Source organism: Bos mutus, chromosome 20, assembly GCF_027580195.1.
Source record: "Bos mutus isolate GX-2022 chromosome 20, NWIPB_WYAK_1.1, whole genome shotgun sequence".
Lineage (NCBI taxonomy): Eukaryota > Metazoa > Chordata > Mammalia > Artiodactyla > Bovidae > Bos > Bos mutus.
Window position 1 is genome coordinate 46,582,058 of NC_091636.1, and position 27,155 is coordinate 46,609,212.

At 32.8% G+C, this 27,155-nt stretch overlaps 1 protein-coding gene across 2 annotated transcripts in view; it reads left to right on the plus strand.

The window, feature by feature from the left end:
* Window positions 1-18,020, plus strand: part of CDH9 (cadherin 9) — an 84,737-nt gene extending 66,717 nt beyond the window's left edge. For both annotated transcript variants that reach the window (XM_070357843.1, XM_070357844.1), the window contains 5 exons: window positions 9,875-10,011; window positions 10,476-10,597; window positions 12,239-12,356; window positions 12,444-12,695; window positions 17,166-18,020. In XM_070357843.1, the coding sequence (XP_070213944.1) occupies window positions 9,875-10,011; window positions 10,476-10,597; window positions 12,239-12,356; window positions 12,444-12,695; window positions 17,166-17,653 (1,117 nt within the window). In that variant the 3' untranslated portion in view covers window positions 17,654-18,020. The remainder of the gene's footprint in view (window positions 1-9,874; window positions 10,012-10,475; window positions 10,598-12,238; window positions 12,357-12,443; window positions 12,696-17,165) is intronic.
* Window positions 18,021-27,155: the final 9,135 nt, after the last annotated feature.

Genomic DNA, 27,155 nt, shown 5'->3' on the forward strand with positions numbered 1-27,155 from the left:
TTAACCTATATATTCTGCTTTCTAGGCCTGATTTTTAGAGATAATTAACAAGATTTCACATTCATAAACTAATATGACTGAATTCAGTCGTACATGGCAGAGCCTCAAGGATGAACTTGTACAAAAAGCAACCCATGGCTTTTGTCCCTCAGAATTGGTTTAGTTTTTCCTTGTCTTTTCCATTGTCCATAATAAGGCATTTTTTTTTTTCTTCTAGTTTTATTGAGGACTGTGTTGTAGGTTGTAACTTCTCTTTTTTAATTTCTAATTGTATTAATTTGGACCCACTCTCTTTTTTCTCAATGACTCAATGACTCAATGACAAAAATATCAGTTTTGTTTATTTTTACAAAGACTTAATTCGTAGTTTTGTTGATCTTTCCTATTGTTTCTTTGTTTGCTTGTTTCTTAGTGTCTATTTCATGTATTTCTGCTTCTTATAATTGCTTTTCTTCAACTAACTTTGGATTTTATTTTTTCTTCTTTTCTTAGTTACTTTAGGTGTAAAATTAGGTTGTCTCTGAGATTCTTCTTTTTTACTGAGATAAACTTGCATTGCTATAAACTTCCCTCTGGATCTGTTTTTACTGTGTCCCAAAGGTTTTGTATTGTTATGTTTTTGTTTTCATTTGGTCCATTTGCATTTAAGGTAATTATTGATAGCTATGTACCTACTGTCACTTTATTAATGGTTTTGGGGTTGTTTTGTAGTGCTGTTTTATTCCTTTCTTCATCCTTTTCTCTTCTGCCTTCTGATTCTATGGTTGCCTTCAGTCTTTGGTTTGAATTCTTTTCTCTTTTGCATGAGTGTATCTGTTACAGATATTTGAGTGATTCAAGATGATGCTGTCCTCTTAGTATGCATTCAGAGTTATCCATTCCTTTAAAATTTTATGTAATAGTTTAAAAAGGATAGGTTTTAATTCCTACAAATGTTTGGTAGAATTCAGCTATGAAGACATCTGGTCCTGAATTTTTGTTTGTTGGGGCTTATCATGAGGTTGTGGTTACCATGAGGTTTATATATATATCAGTTCATATGTATATATATATATGAATTTTTTAGATTCATATATATATATATGAATTTTAATGACATATGTCTTAAGTTCAGCCAGCACTGCATTTTTACTCCACAAATCCTCTCTACATTAAACGTTTTTGACATCATATTTTACGTCACTTTGTTTTATGTGTCCCTTAACTACTTGCTGCATATATGCATTATTTTACTACTTTGGTCTTTCAACCTTTGTACTAGTGTCGTGCATCATTGATTCACCACCTCTACTGTATAGTTGCCTTTACAAATGGGATTTTTTTTATACATTTCTAGTTCTGCTGTTCATTTTTACTCAGAGAAATCCCTTTAAATTTTTTTTAAAGTTGGTGTTATGGTTCTGAACTCTTTAATGTTTGCTTGTCTATAAAACCTTTGATGTCTCCATCAAATCTCAGTGAAATCTTGCCAGGGAGCATATTATTGCTTGTAGGCTTTTCCTCTCATCACGTTAAATATACTGTGTCACTCTCTTCTGTCCTGTGTAGTAACTGTTGAAAAGTTGACTGATAGCCTATGGGCATTCCCTTATATATATCTTGTTGCTTTTCACTTCCGGCTTTTAATATCCTCTCTTTAATTTTCTGATTTCATTACAATATGTCTTGGTGTGGTCCTCTTTGGATTGGTCCTGTTTTGGACTCTGTGCTTCCTGGCCTGGATGCCTGTTTCCCTTCTTGGGTTAGGAAATTTTTCTGCTATCATGTCTTCAAATATGCTCTCTTCCTGTTTCTCTGTTTCTCTTTTTCTGGACCACAAAATATGAATCTTATGGTGCTTGATGTTATACTAGAAGTCTTGCAAGTTTTCTTCCTTTATTTTTATCTTTTTTTTTTTTTTTTCGTTTTTCCTATTTATCTTCAATGATTTCCACTACTCTGTCTTCCAGATTGCTGGTCAATTCTTCTTTATCACATAATCTGTTGATTCCTTCTGGTGTATTTTTTATTTCAGTTATTATATACCTCATGCTTTTTTTCTGTTTGTTTTCTAATTGCTCTGTCTTTTCTTTGTTTCATCATTCCTATTTTCTGCCTTGTTTGGATTAATACTGTGCATTATTTTGAATTCTTCAATATTTCCTTTTTTAATCTTATCATTCTTTTCTTGTTGGTATAGAATTTTAGATTGAGGGTAGCCGTTGCTTTTTTCTAGATCCTAAAGTAAATATTTTTAAATGTCTGTATGTTTATTTTGTCTAATAACTTAGTTGTTTCTTAGGATGCATTTAAATTTTGTCAAAAGCTTTAAGCAATTTGATTATGATGTGACTTTATATAATATGCTTCATATATTTTGTACTTGAAGTTTATATGCTTCTTGGATCTGTGAGTTTATGGCTTTTGTCAAACTTGGAAAACTTTTCAACCACTGTTTCTTCAATAATGTTGCCCTATCCTCCTCTCTTTCAGATCATTTAATTTTAATTATGTTAGGTCTCTTGAAAGTGCATGATGCTGGATGCTTGGGGCTGGTGCACTGGGACGGCCCAGAGGGATGGTATGGGGAGGGAGGAGGGAGGAGGGTTCGAGATGGGGAACACATGTATACCTGTGGCGGATTCATTTTGATATTTGGCAAAACTAATACAATTATGTAAAGTTTAAAAATAAGATAAAATTAGAAAAAAAAAAAAGAAAGTGCAACACAGCTCACTGGTGCTCTAATTTTTTAATCTCTCTCACCTTAGTTATTTTAAATAGTTCCTATTCATTTTTCTTTTAAGTTTACCATTTTTTTTTTTTTTTTTTTGCAATACCTAACCTGCTTTAATTCCATCATAGGATGATTTTCAACTCACAGACTGTAGTTTCTTTTCTAGAAGCTTTATGAAGGATATATATATATATATATATATATATATATATATTATGTGTGTGTGTGTGTGTATCCTTATTCTTTCATCTCTTTGTGATTGTATAGACTATTACCTACCAGACTCTTCTGTCATAGTATTCTCTGGACAAGAATACTGGGATGGGTTGCCATTTCCTTCTTCAAGTTAAATATTCAGAATGCATTTAAAATAACTGTTAAAATATCATTGTCAGCTAATTCTGTCAACTGTGTAATATCCAGGTTAGTTTTGTTGACAGATTTTCGTTTGCAGTCACATTTCCCATTCCATACTTACCTGTGATTTCTGATTGCACAAAAAATATTGTGTTTATACTGTGTTTAGTGTGTGACAGCTTTACTTTTTTATAAATACTCTTGAACTGTATTCAGATGTGTGGCTAAGTTACTGGAAATAGCTTAAACCTTTTAGCTTTTGCTTCAGCAGCCCTTTGTCTATAACTGGTTTTGCCCCATAAATCAGGTAAGACATTTCTGAGTAGTCCAACAAAGCCCCATGAGTGATGAATTTTCCACTTTGGCTGGTTGGAACTAGAATTATTTCCAGACACATGCCAGTTCAACTTTGCTCCTGCCAGACCTTATAATTGGTTACATCTTTGGAAGCCATAGATTTTACTTGTTCTCATGTGTATTCTGACCAGTACTCAGCTGAAGAGTTGAGTGGGATTCTTTTCATATTTATGTGGTTCTCTGTGAAATTCTATTCCCTGAAATCCTCTACCCAGAAAATTGTAGCCCACATTAGTCTCCTTGGACCCTCAGAATCATCTCTTGAACACAAGAGATTGACAGGCTACACCTGGGCTCCCACTTCCTGTGTTATTACCTAGAAACCCTCCCAGGCCAAAGCCACTTTGGAGGATTGCATCATTTCTTCCTCTTTGCCCAGGAACTACCCTCTCTGTCTCCTGATATCTAATACTTCAAAAATAATTGTTTCGTATATTTCATCTGGCTTTTAGTGTGGAAACAGGTGGTAAATATAGTCCTTGTTATTTTATATGTGAGAACATTCATATCTTTTCAAGCTTTCAAGTTTTCAAGATTATATAATTATAGCCATTCATTTTAGAAAAATGTATTGCACAGATAATTTTACAGCAAATAAGATGTCTATAATTATCCCCTTAGTAGATACACCAGTGCTATTTATTCTATTTCCATCAAGTATTTCATCTTTCAAACAACTTATCAATCTCCTAATTATTTATTATTAAGTAGAACTACTGTAACATTTATGGATTTATATATTTTACTAATTGTAAATATTTGCTAATGTCATTACCTTTCTTAATAAACTTCTATTGTCTATATATATGTGTATATATATATATATATATATACATATATATATATGCAGTGAAGTGAAAATCACTCAGTCATGTCTGACTCATAGTGTGTGAGTCTATATCTCACACATTATATCTGATAATTTCCACATGATACAATTTCAAGAGAAAAAATTCTTGGTCAGAGACTGATAGTAAAACTTGCAAGCTTTATTATGATACATAAAAGTAGCTGATATGTTTTTAAATTCATAGTTCTACCAGAAATATTTACTTTTATAGGGTACTTACATCTTAAAAAAACAATGAGTAGTAGTTTTACCTGTAAAATCTCAAGAATTGTGACAAAGGGAAGAAAAATATTTGGGGAACAAATGAACTTGAAATTATGCTTCTAAAATTATGCTGCCAAATCTGATAAAATATAGGGCCATGCCTGAAAATATAATATTAAACTCATCTTGTTAGCATAAAAAATGTACATAAAAAAAAGCTTTAGATATTCAATTACAGTGTGAAAAGAGATCAGTAATTAAACTAGAAGACAATATTGTAATATTTGACTCTTTTGTTTGTCTGAATCCTTTAGAAGGATGACAGATGCCTAGAGCCTGAATAGGCTATGATAAACATCATGGAGAAACATTTACCAGGGAAAGTTTGGGAAGTAATTTACCACCCACAGTAAATCTGTCCATGAAACATATTTTCTGAAATACAGCTGCCACTTGCAACATAAGATTCTGGTTACAATTAGCAGCTGTTGTCAACTCTGTGTCACCTCATTAGTTATTCTGGATTTCCTAGTTTTAAGGTTGATTATAGCTTTACAGTTTCAGAAAGAGTATGTTGTCTCATTTCACACCTATTTTATGCTCAACATATTTAAAATTCAACAAATTTTAGAAAAAATCAGCTCTACAGCAGTCATGCAGAGAAGTACAAAACAAACTTGCTGGTGAGAAATTTAGTTATATCACAGTAAAGTACATGATTCCACAATAAACTGGATTAAGTGCCCTCATATATATTAGTATTTTCATAATATTTGATTTCATTACAGAAAGTAAAATAATTATAATTTCAAAATTACGTCACTGGTATTTCCAAAAAATGTTATGAATTATTTGTTCAAGCAGTATAGCCACATTCTCAAGGAAGGTTTCAATTTGTAGCTGGAAGACACATTTCTGGAAAGCAGTAGCTGAAAAAATGATTAGCAAACTCACAGCCTAAGTATATTGACTTAACGGAAGATGTACCTGGTATACAGAAAAGGGAAAGGAATGCTATCCCTGACATACTTCTGCATGTTTCTGATTTGTTGATTTGTTCTGGTATCTGTAATTTAACTTACATTTTTGTAGTAGGTGAAAATACAAGGATCTTCTATGTGTTTGCTTCTTTTTAAGAATTTTTTTTTTTTTTATGTTGGAGTATAGCTGATTAACAATGTTGTATTAGTTTCAGGTGTACAAAAGAGTGGTGATGTGCTCAGTCACTCAATCCTGTCTGACTCTTTGTAACCCGAAGGGCTGTCACCTGCCAGACTGTTCTGTCCATGGGGATTCTTCAGGCAAGGATACTGGAGTGGTTTGCTGTGCCCTCCTCTAGGAGATCTTCCCAACCCAGGGGGCAAACCCAGGTCTCCAGCATTGCAAGAGAATTCTTTATAGTCTGAGCCACCAGGGAAGCACATTTTCTCCTACCTATAAATATATCGATTCTTTTTCATATTTTCCCATTTAGGTCATTACAGAATATAAACAGAATTCCCTGTGGCAACAATAGGTCTTTATTGGTTATCTATTTTATTTATTTTTAAACTTTTTATTTTATGTTGGGATATAGCTGATTAATAATGTTATGGTAGGTTCAGGTGAACAGCAAAGGCACTCAGCCATGCATATACATGTATGTGTTTGATCCTTAATTGTAGAACTTGAAAAACAAACAAACAAACAACAACAACAACAAAGAAAACAAGCTAGAACTAGAACTAGGTCTTAGGTTCCACAGTCTCAGCTTTCTTGTGACCTTTTGACTTTGCTATTTTTGCTGCTTATATGAGTGGCTCCTGTTTCTGCACAAGATATTCATTCAAAAAATCATGCCAATGACTTTCTAAACTTATTATTAAAAATTCAATATAAGGAGATCAATAAAAATTTGTTTTATTAAACCATCTGCTGAGGCATAGAGACAGTTTTGTCTCCCGCTGTTTATCAGCCTCCTTTTGGTCGTTTGTTGTAATCTGGTGTATTTATTATTAATAGGTAAACCAGAACATCATATTCTGTGTTCAAAATAGAACATTGGTTGCTAAATAAATGAAAATTATCTCTGGGTTTTGAAAAATGGCAAGATAAAATTTGCAGTGGGGCAAACTTATAAATACATATCCAGAAGTTTGCAGTGTTAATATTAAAGTGAACTATTTATAAATCATCAAAGTGATTTTTCTTTATGAATTCTTAAATTGAAGATGGTACCTTTCAAGGTTGAACCTAAGAGTGGGGCAGCCAGAAACACAGACTTATTTTGATGCTACAGAAGTGCCAAGTCAAAGCTAGATTTATGTAATGTAAGAATTATTAATTATTCCACAATCACAGAAACTCTCACACAAATCTCAAGGGCAAGTAACAATGGGAACGAAGAAATTTTTATTTTCCTCTTGATCTCTCATATAAATGATAGGAAGAAATCAGAGATCTATTCAGCAATAAGCAGATTATGGTTAGCTACTGAACTTTCCAATGATGGGAATAAACATATAAAAGTGAATATTATGAACTGAGTTTCATTCAACATATAGATTTGATGGGTTGTGCTCTTTTATTTACTTTATTTGTGTTTCTTTTAGGATTGTTTGTATTGATAAGTAAAATTTGGTCCAAGTATTTTAGGAAAAACATTTTATTTTTAATATTCCAATAACTCTCAGGCTACATTAAGGGCTGAATTTTAGGAAAATTGAAACCTAGAGATAGAAAACACTCTATCTTGCTTCATTTTAACAGTACTTAAGCAATAAAATACCTTCCCTGATGGCTCAACAGTAAAGAATCTGCCTGTAAAGCAGGAGACTCCATTTAGATCCCTGGCTCTGGAAGATGCCCTGGAGGAGGAAATGGCAACTGACTCCAGTATTTTTCCCTGGGAAATCCCATGGATGGAAAAGCCTGGTGGGCTACAGACCATGATGTCACAAGAGTTGAACCTGACTTAGCAACTAAACCACAGCCACCACCAAGCAATAAAAATTAAAAAGAAAACATTTCGTATGACTTTTAGTCTTGATTTTAATACACTGATGTTTATTTTAAAAAAAAGAACTATCTCAGATCCTTTGCTGACAATGAATTCTTAGTTATAACCCAACATAACTTTTGTCTCTAAGAAATATAAATATAATATATATATATATACACACACATACACAACTATGTATAAAAATTATAATCATAATTATTGGAAAAATGTCCTCAGTCGCTTCAGTTCAGTTCAGTTCAGTCGCTCAGTCTGTCCAGTCATGTTCAACTCTGCGATCCACACACATACTGCAGCCCACCAAGCTCTTCTGTCCATGGAATTTTCAAGCAATAATATTTGCATAGGTTGCCATTTCCTACTCCATTTGCAAAAATAATGGGATACTACCATTTCCATATAGCTCTACTGTCCATTGCACAACATGTCCAAAGGATAGCAAGGAGGTGACTGACCTGGTTTCATATCTGGAAAATGAAGTACAGAAAGAAATCTGAGAGCAAGTATACAAAGCTTTTAGTTATTCTATCTTAAGATGAAATCCAATATATATACATTAATAGGTATATGTCCCCATGCCCAAATACTCACTTTGAAATGTATTTGTGATTTGAAATAATAAATTTATAAAATTTAGCATAAAATAAATGACATAAACACCATCACATACTATATAGTTAAAATTATTTTTGAAATCTGAATTTATTAATGGATCCCTTAAGTTAAGCATATTTCTTATAAAAGTCGACTGTTATGTGTATTTTATTATAATAATCCAAACATAAAAACATAGCCTTTACATAAATCCATTTTCATCCAATATGTCAAAAATTACCAATGTTTTACAGTGTTAGAAACCTAAATATCTGTTACTAATTTTTGTCAAAGTAAGTGCCCAATAATAGATATATTATAGAATCATAATGGGAGTTGTTAATTCCCAAATTCACCAGATTAAAAAGGAGTTCATTTTGCTAAGTGTCTTTAATAGAAACCTAGAAAAATCAGGATGCCACTTGATGCTGATTTGTCTGTTAGTTCTTTGCTGTTGTTCTTCTCTTAGCTGTCCTTATTCTAACCAGTTTATCCCATGGTCTATAACCTTGTTATACAAAACCTTGTCAATGGACTTACAACCTGCATTCACCTAAGCTTGTTAGAATTGCAGAATAACTGTTCACACTCTAGATTTACTGAATCAGAATCTGTTCTATAAAGATTTCCATTAACATGTGAGATGCATTTAGGTTCTTACATGGTTCAATTAAACATTCAACAGCAGAAATTTAAAATATGCAAAAATGATAACTAGTACAGTCTAACATGGCTTGATGTAACTAAAGGATTTTCATGTAAGCTAGAATTTTACTTTTCTGCCTTCTTCTTCAACTTTTAAGGGTTCATAGGATTAATTTGTAGCTCAGACAGCAAAGAATCTGCCTGCAATGAGGGAGACCAGGGTTCAATCCCTGGGTCAGGAAGATCCTCTGGAGAAGGGAATGACAATAAACTCCAGTATACTTGCCTGAATAATTCCATGGACAGAGAAGCTTGGTAGGCTACAATCCATGGGGTTGCAAAGAGTCAGAATGAGTGACTAACACACACAAATAATCAAGTTTAATCTCCCATCTCAATGTCTTTAACCTTAATCACACCTGAAAAGTTACTTTTACCATGTAAAGTAAATTATGTACAGCTTCCAGGGATTAGGAGATAGACATCCATTAGAGGAGGGTGGGCATTGTTTTGCCAGTCACCAAATAATACAAAGTTTAGACTGACATCTTACATACATACCTGATGAGAGAGAGTCATGTAATTCTGTGGTCCTTTGTCATTTCAGTTTTTATTTGAAGTAAGTTAAAGGGAGAGAGTGGAGGAGGACATTTGATTCAGCTGAAATAATCCTTGAAGAGATCCATTCAAGACCCATGTATTTTACAACAGCCTCTGCATATCCACTTATAAGGACTCTGTGGACACACATTTTCATGTGTTATTTGCAACTTAATTTCAATTTATCCAATGGAATTGATTCTATCAAATTTAATATGGCTGTTTAATATGTCTCAAGTACTGTAATAGGTCTATGATAGGATAGATAAATCAAATGGCTATTAAAAACTCACTTAAAAGCTGCCACAAGGACTCACAAATGTCAATAATGACTCTGAAGTACACATAATCATAGAATAGTACTAATGAAATCAGTCAAATGTATCAAATTGTCTAAATGAAAATTGCACTAAATAAAAATTCAAGAAAATCATCAGTATTTCACTTGTCTCCTTTATCAGACCATTATGTGAATTGCCTCTAGCTTTATGAAAGGGTAGATGAGCTGTAATCTTAAAACAGTGCCTGGAATGATGAGTCTCTTTCCTGCTAGGTACTCTGTTGATCGGCATACTGACATGGACCGGATTTTCAGTATTCACTCAGAAAATGGCTCTATTTTCACTTTGAAGCCTCTAGACAGGGAATCTACTCCTTGGCATAATATAACCGTCACAGCTACAGAAATAAGTAAGTTGGAAATACATCCATCCGAACACATTATTTTTCACCCAAGTCTTAAAATAATAGCATTAAATAAACTTTTTCCTGAGTGGGATGATTTTATTATTAGAACTGAGAGAAATTACTTAGAGTGTGTTGGATTTTTAAGTTATTTTAAGGATTACCAAATATTCATTCATTTTAAACTTGGTTTTCTTTTACATCTTACTGTAGAATAAAACATGATCTAATCATAAAATAATCAGTCTAAGAAAAGAGTATCTTACCAATAATATTCACTCTCAATTATATTCTCCTCATTCTATCATGCTTTTCATCAGAACCTTGTAAGAAAGCTGAGATATACATCAGCAATCCAATCAAAAAATGAATACCCTAGAAATGATGTGTTGCTAAGTTACAAATGGGGCAAACAATACCACTGCTACTCTGTAAATGAGACTAAAATCTTACACATGTTCTTACTGCAGATAACTCAAAACAAAGTAGCCACATTCCTGTCTTCATCAGAATTCTAGATATAAATGACCATGCTCCAGAATTTGCCATGTACTATGAAACATATGTTTGTGAAAACGCAAAATCTGGGCAGGTAAGTTATTATAAACTTAAAAAAACCTTTTCCTCTTCACCAAAGCAAATGACATTGCATTAATTTACTTGGGCTTTGTTTTTTCCATGAAAACTATTGTCAATTCATCTTTATCTCCCATACAAAACAACTCACAATAATCTTAAAAATATGAATTTTTAAATATTTTATATAATCTATGATATAATAGGAAAATTGGAATATATGCTTTAATTTATATACCAGGTACATAATAGATATCACATATATAAAAAGTTCCTACCTGGATTCATAATTATACTGGTAGTGATATATAATCATGAATGGGATGAAAATATATTATTAAATAAAACATGAAGTAAGAAAATAAAATTGACCTTTGTTAATATAAAGGAAATCATACTAATTTCTTGCTGATTATATTTGGCACTTTCAGTTGCTCAATCAGGTCATTTTGGTTTGAAATTTGTTATATTTTGTCTGTTTTTTCAGCTTTAATATTAGTGAGATAAAATAGAGTGTACAAGAGTTACAAGGTCATCTTATAAAGCAATATTTGAGACATCACTAAAGTAATTTTAGGAAAATGCTGAATATGTTCACTTTTTACACTAATATAGTGTTTTACCACTGAGCCTCCTGGTGTGGACTTAGAGAATACACAATAACCACAATGAAGGATGCATTAAACTACTGCAAAGCTCTGCTAATTCTTCATCACAGAATTTTGGACTGTGATACCTGGAAGTGGTGAAACTATTTGTTTTTGTAGAAGAGGATTTGAAAGTAATGGTAATTAAATGACTGTGATTACAAATCACACAGATGGCAGACCCAGGACTGGAAAACAGGCACCCCGATGTGTGGCTTTGTATTTTATCCACGATAAAATGCTCACTTAGCATTTCACTGCCCAACCTGTCATTTGCTGTTCCATCTTCCCACGGTGGCACACCTCTGACCTACAGGGAGCACAGCTGAGAGGTGCTATAATTTCTCAAATTCAACAGTGTATTACAAAACTTTAGAAAGCTTTATTCATATATTCTTCTAAATTTTTCAGCTACCATTAAAAAGAAGAGCAAACATTTTGAATAAATTATGCAATCTTATTGTAATTATGGCACCCCAAAGCTTTAAAATCTTCTGCTTTCTGGTATTATATGGCATATTGCTCATTTTTCCAAAACTATATTTATAGTTTCCTTAATCTCTAGGAGTGGTTGTAATAATCACTTAAAAAAAAAATCCATCTGTTATGTTCTTGGCTTTTGAAACAATCATTGTCTAATGGAGGCAAGATGTTGGTAACCAATTGATAATAAAATGGACTGGTAGTATATATTAACAAGTCAAAAGGCAAAAGATATAAACTTGATCTAATTTTGGATTTCTTTTTTTGGATACAATAGTGGCCAGGAAGCAGACAATGATTCATAGAGGTGCTCTGCAAACTGAGACTTGATTGACATTTTTTATTCCTCATTAAATAAGTTGCATTAGACAGAGCTATAAAAAATGCTGGAAATTTTTCTCAAAATGGAATTTTTTTTTGGTTTACTTTCAGTGATATATTTAAAGCCCAAACGTTGATTTTAAATGTCTTCTAATAACAAGAGTTGCTTTTTGTGCTCTATTTAATTGATTTTTCTTCGGTTTTAGTTGATTCAGACTGTCAGTGTCATGGACAAAGATGATCCTCCCCGAGGCCACAAATTCTTTTTTGAACCAGTGCCAGAATTCCCCCTCAATCCAAACTTCACCATTGTAGACAATAAAGGTACAGAGCATTGTTAAAGACAAATATTATGAAACATTAAGAGGCAAAATTTAAAAGACTGATCTGACTTTTTTTTTTTTTTAACAGATAATACAGCAGGAATCATGACTCGAAAAGATGGGTACAGCCGCAACAAAATGAGCACATATTTGCTGCCAATTTTAATTTTTGACAATGATTATCCAATTCAAAGCAGCACTGGCACACTCACCATTCGTGTGTGTGCTTGTGATAATCAAGGAAACATGCAGTCCTGCAATGCCGAAGCCTTGGTCCTCTCTGCTGGGCTGAGCACTGGGGCTCTCATTGCTATCCTTCTCTGTGTCATCATACTGCTTGGTAAGTGTGCCCCAGAGTGATGTGCCCCTGAGATATACTCATTCATTCGAGGAATTTTCTTCTTCCTTATCCAGTGATCGTGGACTGAAAAACACTCTTCTTTATAGCTAAAGAGGGAAAATCTAAGCTTGTTATTAAAATAGTTCTTCCAATTAAAAAAAATGACTTTTTGATGGATAGGTCTAGCTTACAAGAGACCAAAAAACAAGGATATAATAATGTGATATATACAGATATTTTAGAGTACATTTTATATATGTATAGAGTTTAGTGTGAACTAATATGGTCACATTTCAAAGGGTATTTCACTTAATAATTGATTAAATTTTTATGTCAACTCTATAAGATACTTTCATTCTTGTACAGAAGGTTAGATAACTTACACAAAGTCACTCATTCAGAAAGTGTTCTAACTATCATTCAAACCCAGGTTATTCTGTTAAAATTCACCTTTCTAACCATTGTCCTCAAAACAAAAGACTATTTTACAAATAATATTCTTAATATTACCACGTATTTCACATATGGAATTAACCAGCACATTTAAGTTGTCACAATAATATAGACATTTTTTCATAAAATTTGTTATATGTAGTTTCAATCCACCAAAGAAAATTTTTAAGTTCATTTTTAAAAATATTACTATGACATTGTGGCCATACCAAGTTCAGCAATATTTTCTAAATAAAGTCATGCTTCCAATTGCAAATGCTTTATTTGAGTAGGCCCTAACAGGACAACAATTTAATTCAATTAAATGGTTGTTCCACTGTAAAACATTCCCCCCAAACTTGTTTCCATCAAATACTCATCCAAAATGAATCCTTAGGGCTGGAGTGCTAGCCAAATTTATGTTCCAATGCTCATATGTGTTGGCTCCTTTTCACTGCAAATCCCTTCAACCTATCTGGATGAAATCTCTTTGGCCAGATATTCTTGCAGGACTTCAGCGGGGAACTGATTCAAATAAGGGGAAAACATTTGTCCCAGTTATGATGGTCCAACTATTTAGAAAAGCAATTTTTCAGAGTGATTTTGAACATACACACTACTACCATCGACAGCAGCAGTCTGCATGTCCACGTGCTGTTAGAAATTTCAGCTCCTCTGTAAAATATTTTTGTATCCCTATGGAGATTAAATTTTGGCTTACCCTTTCAGCTAAGTGCTACTGATATCATGCTGTTTTATTTGCTAAAATAGTTCTACTTCTCTAGTTTAGAACAAGATGGAAATATGTATATTTTGAGTTTTTTTTTTAATTTCAATATTAATATAATACATACACACAAAAAGACATGCATATGAGAGAATAATATTCATCTGCCAAAGTAAGTTTAGATATCATAACACTATTCAACTAAATCTCTATGCAGAAATTCTAGAAGGCTCTTTTATTCAGAAAAGTTTGCCATCTTTCTGACCTGGGCAATATGGAGGGCACACATTTCTTATATTTTACCTTGCAATTATTATCTAAACATGGAATTATTTTCTATTATTTTTAGTCAGAATGTGTTCTAGTTCATAAGGTTTTATTATAAAGTTTCTTAAGCACTCTTGCCATTATTTCAAGCCTTTATACTAATGGCTGCACATAGTTGCTATATTTCTATAGTTAGGAGAGTCGGCTCTGCAAGGTGGTGATATAACAAGGGCCATGATAGTTTAGGCCTATCCTTTCACAGTTTGAAGAAATGTAGTTCTTCGTTTATATCCATGACACAAGGCAGGGGTTAAAACCTAGGGCAGGATTTCTTAACCCCTTTGGTTCCTTGAACACCTTTGGTAGTGAAAATGAAACTTACGGACCATTTTAGAATAATAATTTAAACTTATTAAATAAAACATGTAATACAAAATTAACAATTTTGTATTGTTAATTAAATTAACAAATTAATTAAAAATTAAAATTAAACAAAAAACGTAAAGCAAAATGTGCCTATATATGCTTTGTTTTAGTGCAAGTCTAATGATCATTTGTGATATGTCCTAACATAAAGAATCTATGATTTCTACTAGTTTGATAGTCACTGTACTTACCATCACTACAATTTATGCTGATATTTATGACGGGAAGTGCTACATTCAGTTTACAAATTAGTAAAAATAATGATGCATTTTTTTTTCTATTCCTTATCCTAGCTTCTCTGAATTGCATTCACATACCCCAGATTAATAACCTCAGTTGGGAAAAGAAGCAGGTAATTTTGACCTGGCAAAGGAGAAAATACTCAGAGCAGATTCTAAAGGCCATTTGTAAAAATGCATAAACATTACCTAAGAAACCCTTAAAGCAATTTGACGATACAGTTGTTGTGCTACACATATAGAGAATTTATAAATTAGTTTGGGCTCCCCAGGTTGTGCTAGTGGTAGAGAACTCATTTGCCAATCCAGGAGATGTAAGAAATATGGGTTCAATCCCCAGGTCAGGAAGATCCCCTGGAGGAGGGCAGGGCAACCCACTCCCATATTCTTGCCTGGAGAATCCCAGACAGAGGACCTTGGTAGGCTTCAGTCTATAGGGTTGAAAAGAGTTGGCTATGATGGAGTGACTGAGTACACACATGTAAATTAATTCATTCAATATTAAACTTGGAAAGAACCTTCTTTTTCTAATTCATAGCTCAATAGATTGGTGGATTTCAGACCTATATTGGATTTAATTAACATGCTCATCCTTTAATAGGAGAGAGTAAAGATATGTCTCGTTTTTAATGGATAGTTTTTTATGTATCCAGCATGACTCTGAATATGGCTCAACACCAAAAGCCTGCTTGGTGCAGGTTAGTAAAGATATTTCTAATGATTTTTTTATATTCCTTCTACCAATTAGTAGAAGCTGAGGAAAGTGCATTGGTCAATAGAACAATAGCATTGGACAGGCCTTAAGGGTGAGTTACAGCGGTATCAGGGCCATGGTGAAGTGCAGTCTCAATGAAAATCAGTTTCTATAATCTCAAGACAAAGATTGAAAAAAATGAAAGAATTTGAGCCAACACTTTTCTTATTTTTCAGTGAAACATCAGTAATACCAAAAAACACTTTTTACTTTCCTAAAGTAAGAGAAAATTTTATTTTATTTCTCCCCAACAATGTATAAGTATGCTTTGGGAAATTTTTCTTTATATAATTTTAACTTTTCTTATATATAAAATTATGGACTTGATCCATTTTCAATGGAAAACATACTTTGTTGGAAATCAAATAGTCTTTCTTACATTTTTAAATGTAATTTTTAGTTTATAAATGTATTTATCTTGCAAATGTTTGTTGTCAAATATATGCATAATAGTTTAAATTTCACAGTATAAAAGAAATAAGAAGGCATATCATATGTGGAGAGGGTTCATAGTGTATGCAGAGGGGCCACAATTTACATATCAGCCTCGAAGCTTGAATACAACTGTATAAGTCAAGAAAGTCCTTAGAAACAAGATAACTTCTGTAAGATGAATAGAAGGTAAGGATGAGTTTAAGTTTGAGTTTAATATTGTAGCATATAGAATTATATTTCAGATTTAAAGCAGGCTTTCAAAACCAGGTCAATAACGGGAATGGATGAAACCATGATATATGTGTGTGTATGCTATGCTAAGTCACTTCAGTCGTGTCCGACTCTGTGCGACCCCATAGACGGTCATCCACCAGGCTCCTCTGTCCGTGGGATTCTCCAGGCAAGAACACTGGAGTGGGTTACCATTTCCTTCTCCAATGCATGAAAGTGAAAAGAGAAAATGAAGTCGCTCAGTCATGTCCGACCCTCAGCGACCCCATGGACTGCAGCCTTCCAGGCTCCTCTGTCCATGGGATTTTGCAGGCAAGAGTAATGGGAGTGGGGTGCCATTTACATATCTATAATGTGTGTATACATATGTATATACAATACACATGACACATACTTACCTGTGTCATATTTACATGTATATACATACACATGACACATATATGCATATAAGGCATTTATGTATATATATGCATACATTTGAATGTTTTGCATATATCCCCTTGAGTCATTAAGAAAACATAAAATTTATGCTCAATTTCTCTTGTAATAATAATGATTGTAGTTTTAAAATTTTAATATTTTGAGACAAATGTGCATTGAGGAAAAGTCAGATATTATATACTCATTTGGCTAAATGCATTAGCCATAATTAAAGTTTTTCAATGCTTGAGCCCTATAGAAGACCGAGTCTCAAAAGCAAGTAAAATGCACTGTATTATCTGCTTTTTTTGTTTTGTTTTGTTTTATCAATATAGTACATCCAGTTTTTGGCCTAAATCATGCTGTATTTGTACAGGGTAGTTAGTCTTTATATCCAAATGAACTTAACACCTCTTTCACCACATCAAGGTCACAAACATAGGAGCATGCTGTATTTAAGCCTGAATTATGGAAACTCACAATTTTCTCTCTCTTTGTTATATTTGTTTTTTGTTGTTTTTTTTTTTTTTTGTTAATAGTTTTAGTTGTGCTTTTTGCTGCATTGAAGAGGCAAAGAAAAAAGGAACCTCTGATAATTTCAAAAGACGATGTCCGGGACAACATCGTGACCTATAACGATGAAGGCGGTGGGGAAGAAGATACCCAAGCTTTTGACATCGGCACTTTAAGGAATCCAGAAGCAAGAGAAGATAGTAAACTTAGAAGGGATGTAATGCCTGAAACAATTTTTCAGATAAGGAGGACTGTACCTCTGTGGGAAAATATTGACGTACAAGATTTTATCCATCGAAGACTAAAAGAAAATGACTCAGATCCAAGTGCACCTCCTTATGATTCACTGGCAACTTATGCCTATGAAGGGAATGATTCCATAGCGGATTCCCTCAGTTCTCTGGAATCTCTTACAGCAGATTGCAACCAAGATTATGATTACCTCAGCGACTGGGGGCCTCGTTTTAAAAAACTTGCTGATATGTATGGGGGTGACGACAGTGACCGAGATTGATTATGGCATGACTTCATGGATGTCGGTGGAAGTACTCTCTTTGCTACTAGGTGGAGTGGCCTGCATTCTCTTCCTTGGAGGAAATGTTTAAAAAGTTAAAATTACAAACAATACGTAGGTGTTGTCTTAGTAAGAGTTTGCTTAATCAGTAAGTTTCTGTGAATGAATACGAATGACATAGATTTTAAAAAGTAATAATAACCAGTTCACCCTCTATGCCTAACAATCTCTGAAGAAAAGTATATCACATCAATAATCAATAAAATATACATAAAAGGCTTTTTGTGCCTTTTCTTAGATATAAGAACTTTATAAATAATGTTTTCTTAACTGACTTGCAGTCACCTTTACTATTAAATGAAACATTGTGCAACTGCTTTGTAAATTAATATAAAAAACATATCCCTAAAGAAATAGGAATGACTATTACTGCCATATTTATTTAGTTGAAGAATGTCTTTGTGTTAATTCATTCATATTTTTATAAATGTATATTTATATTTTTGTATTTTTTATGAAATAAAATAGTCTTTATAAAAATAAATTTCATTTTATTTGATTCCTATTAGTATGTCTGATATTGCTTTTAACATTTTTTAAACATCTTTAAAAATAAAACATGATTTACTCAGGGAAAAAGCAGCTAAATTGTTGCATGTAATTTAGAACTAGAATATCATGGGACTATAAAAAACTTTGGTACAAATTGTGATTTTTCTGCTTCCAGCTCTCAAATATGGACAAGTGTTTATCTAGCCACTGATGTCTACCCATTGATTAGGATGTGAGACATTTGGAATGTAAAATATTATAAATATATCTGTGAATAATTAACTAAATTTTTGTACATTTTTTTCCTATGGGATCAACCAGTGAATTTTATCTGAGAGTAAAGTATGTGTCAGTAATGTGTTGATCCTAAAAAAATCTAAACCTTCCTTCAACAATAGTATATTTCTCAGAATGAGAAATTATAGTTCTGACTTTCCTTTTTATGATTAGATAATTCATGGAATATATTAATTATATGGGTAATATTTAAAATGTGTATTAATAAATTATTGGAGTTTTTTGGCTGATAATTTTGTTGTGGAGGTTGGAAGCCATTGTACTTGAGGAAATCTTAAAATGAGTGACATATAGATTGGAGATAAGAAAACTTAAGTAATGTAAAATTTTGCTAATAATTGGGATTGTCCAGAAAACAGAATATGGACACCCTAAGGCATGGGAAATAGAGAGGGAAATTTGTGTGTTATAATCATTTGTAAATTTTGAAAGACTGCAATTCAGAAAACTTGCCCTAGTTTAGAAGAACCTTCATGAGGAGATTACATGATACCCAGTTTCTGTGTCATGAATTTCCCTTTTCTTTCTTTTGTATTACTCCTTTGAAGAGCAAATGTCATGCACAGGGTGTTTCCTAGGTGGAATTTATATAAAAGTTTGGCTTTGACTAGTCTGTTACCAAGTCTTATAAAATAGCTAACACTTAAATTATAAACAGATCCTTATGTATTCTATTATGTTACTATATTGGAAAATATTTAAAGACAAAGACTATTTCAATAACTTTACCACCAATAGCTAACACGTGTTAAATATTTAATTTAATGCTAAGAAAACAAAAATATACTAGGTCTTTAAATAATATGAGAAATTTTTCTTATCATTGGAATTGCCCAGAAAACAGAAAGCTTTTAGTTCAGAAAGTATTAGTTTTCACTTAAAAATAATTCCTTTCCCTATTGCTAGAGATTTTCCATCATAAATCAGACAAATATTTGAGGAGGATTATATAAGTGGCTTAAGGTAGTCAGAAAAAACGAATTTGATATCTATTAATGCCTCATAATCACTTTATTCTATAATCACTAGAAGGATAAGTGACAATAAGCAAACACATTCTAAGGAGAGCCATAATTACAGTCTGAGTAACGTCTGCTTCAAAGAGAAGAGATTATGTGAGAGCAGAACTAGAGGAATAGGCAGTTACATTCGCTGCCTGGTTTTACATGCTATAAATACTAAGAACACCGCAATAAACCAAGCTTGAGTTGTGATCTATAATTGCTGTGAGAAAACCATAATGATAATAGAAAAGACATATTGAATTTTTAAGCTCTATTACAAATAATTGTTAATTTGACTACATTTTTCAGCAATTAAATAATGAATTCAGTTTTAGGGTTCTTCCTTTCCTTGATCTGAAAATCACTGATAATTTACTGGAGTCTTTATAAAGACAGAGCTACAGACTTCATATTTTAAATAGACATATGATTGTGTCTGCTATAAATTAGAGGGTCAGATTCAATCAAAGAAATTACCGGGTCTGTGTAATACTAATTCTTACTACAATTTTCCAGTAATCCCTAAAACTCCTACAGTGTAAATAATGCCTTTGAGAATCAGATCAGATTTTATAATTTCCAAACTGACAAGTAAAAAATTTTCTAACTTCTATAAGAAAATGTTGATAATATTTACCCTATTGAATTTGGTTAATTTGATTTCACTAAATGCACACATTAAATTTGATAATATTAGTTTCCATTACTTGATTCTCTTGGATGGTGGAGTTGGTATTATTTGAAGAAAATTAACACAACGTGTGCTTACTTTTCAAAAAAATAATTGATTACTCTTGAGGTAGAATTAAATTAAAATCTGCTTGAATAACCATTTTCCAAATATAAAGCTTAATCATTGTTTTATTTTAATGTTCAATAATTTTCAGAAAAATATAATATCTGTCTATATTCATATCTGAATATTTTTCATTGAGGGGAACCCATCTACATTGTTAGAACTTTAACACAATCTGAATGCTTTCACATTCAATCCTGTTATCTGACAAAGGAAATAGAATGCAATGGCTTAAAAATCAAGCTTAGTAAAGAAAATATCATTAACAACAAAAACAAGCTAATAATTAAGAAAAAAAAAAGTAACAGCATCTTACCTTAGTCAGAGTTGAAATGGTCCCAGTCGATTATTCCCTTTATTCTGGATAGAGTACCACAATTGGCTCCCAAGATTCTTCATTATTTGGGGCTTTCTTAATACTTTACTCTTTTCGTTCTTTCTACCTCTGTATTTAGGAGTAAACCAAGCCTGAACCTTTTTTCCCCTCTATTTAAATGTTGATGTTCTTTTCTATGGATAAAATACATATCTCTATCTTGATATAGATGTATCAATAATTACAAATATAAGTGGAAATTTTCCAAATTTCCACTTATCTTTAACTCTTCTTTTATAATCCAAATATACACACACATATATATATATATAAAGCTATTGTAAATTTCCACTTGTGCATTTAATTAAGTGAGGTATGTCCATATTTTAACTTATAGTTTCCACACCTAAATCTGTCCTATTCTCTACCTCTTTTATGCAGGTTGATGGCAACTGATCCATCTACTTGCCCAGGGCAAAACCTTATAGTGATCCTTCATCCCTCTCATTCATATTCAATATTTTATAAAATCCTATTGAATATACCTTCAAATTTACTTAAAATATAATGACTTTCCGTCACACTTCCTGATAAAATCCTGGTATAAAAGTCTTATCTTATAGACACAATGAACATGAGTTTGAGCAAACTCTGGGAAATAGTGAAGGAAAAGGAAGACTGATATCTTGCAGTTCATGGGGTCACAAAGAGTCAGACACGGCTAAATGACTGAACAACAACAAAAGTTTTACCTAGACTACTGCAATATGCTTCTAAGTGGTTTTGCTCCTGCTGTCTACTTTGAAAGTGAAAATGGATTGCATTTCTTTTTACTTTTGCTTATTTGTTTCAATTAGGTAAGTGTGAACATCTCATCTCTTGATTCAAAATTTATCAACTGCTCTTCAAAGTGAGGGTCAGTCCTCCCAAATGATATATCATTTGAGAACCAGGTTATCTCTTTGATCTTATTCTTCTCTATTTCCCTAATTCATGTCACTTTAGTTTCTGGGCTTCTTGTTATGCCTTAAAAATGCTAAACTCTTTCCCTTTGAACTGACTGATCACTCTTTTAGAACAATCTTTCCCCAGATATAGATGAAGTTAACAGAGTAACTTCCTTGAAGTGGTCAGATGCCACTTTCTAGATGAGGACTATATTAAACAATCTCAAACCGGGGTCTCCTGCATTGCAGGCAGATTCTTCACTGACTGAGCTATGAGGGAAGCTCTTATTAAACAATCTATTAGTATTTAAAACTGCAGTCCTTCTAACCCATTTCTTCTTTCCACACTTATGTTAAAGTCAACATTTTCTCAGCAAATACTATCATTAAACATTATACACGATTTGTTTGTCATCTAATTGTTGTCTGCTCATTTCCACTAGAATTATTTTTTTAGTTTATAGCATATAAGACAAGGAGAGACTGAATAAAGAGGCAGCAAGTCCAGATTAATAGGCGGCAGTTTTAATAACCAAGGATCTTAGGTATGAGATCTCCCTTTGCAGTTGTAAGATAAGTAGATCTCCTCACTCTCCCACCAAAATCTTAGACATTTCTATAGAAGACTTACCTGGGTCTAGTCATGTATTCACTCCAGAGGGTATCAACATATCTTACACTCTCAAAGCTGTGTTTTTAAGACAGCATCTTGATGCGGGATGGTGAGCAGAAGGTGCTTTCCAAGGGTGGAGAATATATGTAGAGCCTCCAATTGCCCAGTCCAGTGTGCAGGTCAACCAGCAGTCACATCCTCTTGATAACCTCCTCCAGCAATGACTGGTACCTTTGGGTAACAAAGGTATTTCATATATTATATTCAATAAAATGTCCCATGTGTCTAGATTAGTATCTTATACTTTGTTGGAAAGCAGCAAATATTTTACAAATGGGGAATGTCAGACTCAGTATTTAGATGTGATATCTAATTGCATAAAATAATATAATTGCATAGAAGATTAAAATAAAACAAATGTAAACAAAAATGATTATACTTAAATTTATGACAGTGTGTATGCCTTCAACATGATATTGATTATAGCCTAGAGTTTTAAATCTAAGTACTGTTTACTGAATTTCATTTGATCATCATCAGTCACTATTTGAAAAGACCTTTTAAAAATTATTTTTAAAAAATTAATAATTTTTCCACTTTTGTTTAAAAAGCTTTGCAATGAACTAAAATTACATGCAATGATCTTTGCTTCTCAAAGAAATTGGTAGTGAAATTTTACTAGATTTTAGGCCATCAGTACCAAATGTGCCAATCAAAACAGAAGCCAATGGAAAGAAGGAGTAAATACATTTCTCTTCTTCTGTTTTAATTATTTTTGCAATCTTCTAATCACTATACTGTTCTCAGATGACTATTTCCTGGCACCTCAGTAGTAGAGTGAAGGTGAAAGTAACTGACTAAATCTAAGAAAACATTCTCTGATTTAAATATGTATAAACTTAGTAATAATATTTTTGAAGAACAAATACCATACCACTTGAAGGCAATTTATATGGAATAGAAACACAAATTATTTAAATCCGTATTTTCAAAATAGCAATGCACCAACATCTGATTAGCACTCTTTGTTGCTGTTGTTTGATGGGATATTGCTAGTTAACTTAGGTTGAAAGCATGAATAAAAATCACCATATTACTGCCAGCATTTAAAATTCAAGATACTTTCAATTATTTCCTCTAAATTTTCTTGAATAATTTAGTAGTGAAATTAAGTATTCTTGCTCTAATGTTTATGTGAGTTAATGTTTATTAACAGTTCATTTCAGAAATTGCCAGTTCATGCTATCAAAATTATATATATATAATTTTGATAGCAATACGTTTTAAATAATATATGTTATAAATATCCTTTCACAAAAATGTGGCTTCTGTTTTCACTGTAATTTATTGCAATATACTCAAAATGGTGTATGGTATGATTTATAGTTTCCTTGCTATTTTTCTTGGTTTTCTGTGTGTCTGTATTGCTAGTTTAACTCCAAATTCTGTGTCAATAGTTTAAGCACAAAAAGTAGGGGACCAACTTTAGTCCTTGAAGAAATCTTTCCTTCTGTCACTGCTACTGCTACTGCTAAGTCACTTCAGTCGTGTCGGACTCTGTGAGACCCCATAGATGGTCACCCACCAGGCTCCTCTGTCCCTGGGATTCTCCAGGCAAGAACACTGGAGTGGGTTGCCATTTCCTTCTCCAATGCATGAAAGTGAAAAGAGAAAGTGAAGTCGCTCAGTCGTGTCCGACTCCTAGTGACCCCATGGAGTGCAGCCCACCAGGCTCCTCCATCCATGGGATTTTCCAGGCAAGAGTACTGGAGTGGGGTGCCATTGCCTTCTCCGCCTTCTGTCACTAAACCACTCCATTGGGGTGGATTAATTGTCCTGTGCACTAAGTGTATCTAGGTACCCTCTCTTTTGATCAAACTGGTCATTCAAGGATATATTCTTCACAGTTAAGTCCTGATTCTTATATGCCATGTTAGTTTGCTTTCCTTGCTCTTTCTCAGCACATTTAAAGTAATTTGGCCAATATATCTACCTAGTGATGGCATTGCTTAATTATATCTATATTATAGTTCCATTATATTTTCTTCCAATTTTATTGAGATTAATTAACATACAGTACTGTATACATTAAAGATGTGCAGAATACTGATTTGACTTGCATACTTTATGAAATTATTACCACAATAATTTTAGTGAACATCTGTCATCTTATATAGGTACAAAATTAAAGAAATAGAAAAAAAATCACTTTTTTGATGAGAGAATTCTTAAAATTTAGTCCCTTAATTTTTATGTGTAATGTTGTTGTTCAGTCACTCAGTCGTGTCCCACCCTTTGTGACCCCAGAAATTGGTGTCACTTCTTTCTTGCTCCTCACTCCCCATTCGCTCTGGCGCTGGCCTGGCCATGCACAAGGTCCCTTATATGTAATGTACAGCAGTGTTAATTATATTTATCGTATTGTACATTGTATCATGAGCACTTATCTTATAATTAAAAATTTGTACTTTTTGACTGCTGCTGCTGCTGCTAAGTCACGTCAGTTTTGTTCCGACTCTGTGCAACCCCATAGATGGCAGCCCACCAGGCTCCCCTGTCCCTGAGATTCTCCAGGCAAGAACACTGGAGTGGGTTGCCATTTCTTCCATCCAATTCCACATTTCCTACCTCCTGCCTCTGATAATCACAATCTGATCTCTTCATTTTTTTGTTTTTGAAGTATAATTGACTTGTAACACTATATTAGTTTCTGTAACACAAAATAATGATTCAATATTTTAAAATAAGTCTATTACCTATCACCAAACAAAAATATTATGTAATTATTGACTATATTCCCTACACTGTAGACTTTATACCCATGACTCATTTATTTTACAACTGGAAACTTGTGCTTTATTCTCTCTCAACTATGTTTTTACTCACCAAGTCAAACCTCTCCCCTCTGGCAATGACCTTTTTGTTCTCTGTATCTATGACTCTGTGCTGTTATATTTATTCATTTGTTTTTACATTTTTTAGATTCCACATAAAAGTCAAACTATACAGTAAAATGTGAACAGTATTTCTGCTGGTCATTTCTCAAGTGGGAAAATTACATGTGATGGGAGAAATTCCAATCAGAACATGCAGAATTATGTATGTTCTGTTATTACTTTGCCTTTGACAGTAAGTAATATGGAAATGTGTATAGAATTATTTTATATCTGTTCTATTTTTCCTTAAAAGCTAAAATAGTTTATTTTGAATCTTCTGTTAAAAGGAACTTAAAGGCAGGTAACAGTGGGAAGTTTGTTCTGTTTCCTTGCACACAGGATTTGGGCAGAGAAAACACAATGAAAGATCAGGGATTTGAGGTCAGAGTGAGCCCTTACCTTTTAAATTTCGACATGATGCTTTGAAATATTTGAAAGACCACTCTGAGTTAATCTGTGGAACAACCAAATATGGGGCTTAGAAGCAATTAAATCCAACTCCAGGAATGGTTGTTGTACATCATTTCTGCCTTTAGCCATACTAATTCTAAAGAGGGCAATCTGAAACTTAAGTACCTCCTACTAGGATGAAAGAAGAAAAATGGGTAACGCTGACACTAGGTACATACCTCTTTCTCTGGTTGCTGGATAAATTATATGTTTTCATTTATCTATTTTATTGCCATGTGTAGTCACCTAAATCACAGAGGTAAGCCAGGGTAGCCCTTGATGGCCCTCCCTTCTGGACTCCCTACACCCATATTCCCAGCATGTTTTAAATCTGTCTAAATCCAAATATTTCTCAAGTGCTGAGACAGCTTTCCACTGATGCAAAGTTCCAAATGTTGCCAAGGGTAAAGCTAAAATGATATTGTGCTAAATTATCAGAAGCTCACATATTGATTCCAAGTCATTGTTGGCATCTATATAATGGAATATTTAGAAAATGTAGAGGACTGCTCATACATTATCTGAGTGTGTTTGTATACTCAGATTTAAATATTCATAGGAAAAAGCATACTTTAAAGTACAACTGTCTAATCAATGGGGAACAGCTATTTGTGAAGCTTAGACTTCTCTAAATATCCCCTTGTTTTCCTGTATCGATGCCATCATGCTAATAAACTATCTAACTTATAAAAAAAATGAAGCAAACAGATTCACACTTGTTCCAGTTTCAGAGATGTTGATGTGTTTGCTTAATGAAATAAGGCATCTTATCAAGAACTAATCATCATATGATCTAGTTCTTACCTGGGTATTATTTATTGAATTAACCTAATGAACAGATGGAAATGTCAATCTAGTGTCACTAAGAAAAGAGACATGCTCTGAAAAATGGAGTTGATTATACAGATATAAGCATTAGTTAATAAAATATTGGGGAAGTTATTTCCATTTCATGGTCTGTAAAATGAATTCTTTAACCTTCCAGCAATCGTGAAAAATCATATTCTGCATTTGTTGTTAATAATCTACTCATACTTATTATCACCAAAATTATATTAAGTATTCTCAACCTTATTCATTAAAACTTTAGTGCAATAACCATCAGTTTTTCTCACTGAATAACAAATAATTTAGAAACAATGTTGAAAGATATTTAAATGCAAATCTATGTTAAATGGAAGAGTGATCTGAATTCCCAAAAATTTTGATTTAAAAACTGACTCTAATTCAGTTGAAACTAATAGAGCTAAACTTCTTGCTGTGAGTTCATTTATGACAAATTAATTAATTAGTGTGATTTGCTATTTTCAGCAGCGTAACAAAAAATATATTCTATTTATTCTCTAAGTACTCTATTCATCTTCCTTTTAAGAATAAATATGCACATCATCAGGCAATAGAAGCCTGTAAATAAAATACTATTTCAGAAGAAAAGCAAATGTGTACTTAATTTTAGGCATCTATTGTTGATATATTTCTGCATATGTGGCAAAACATCTATGTAAATTGGGATGAAGGATGTGAATTTAAGATTATGAGAAAATTCTGCTCCTCTTTGAAGGAAAAGCTCTTTTTGCAGATTCACATGAGG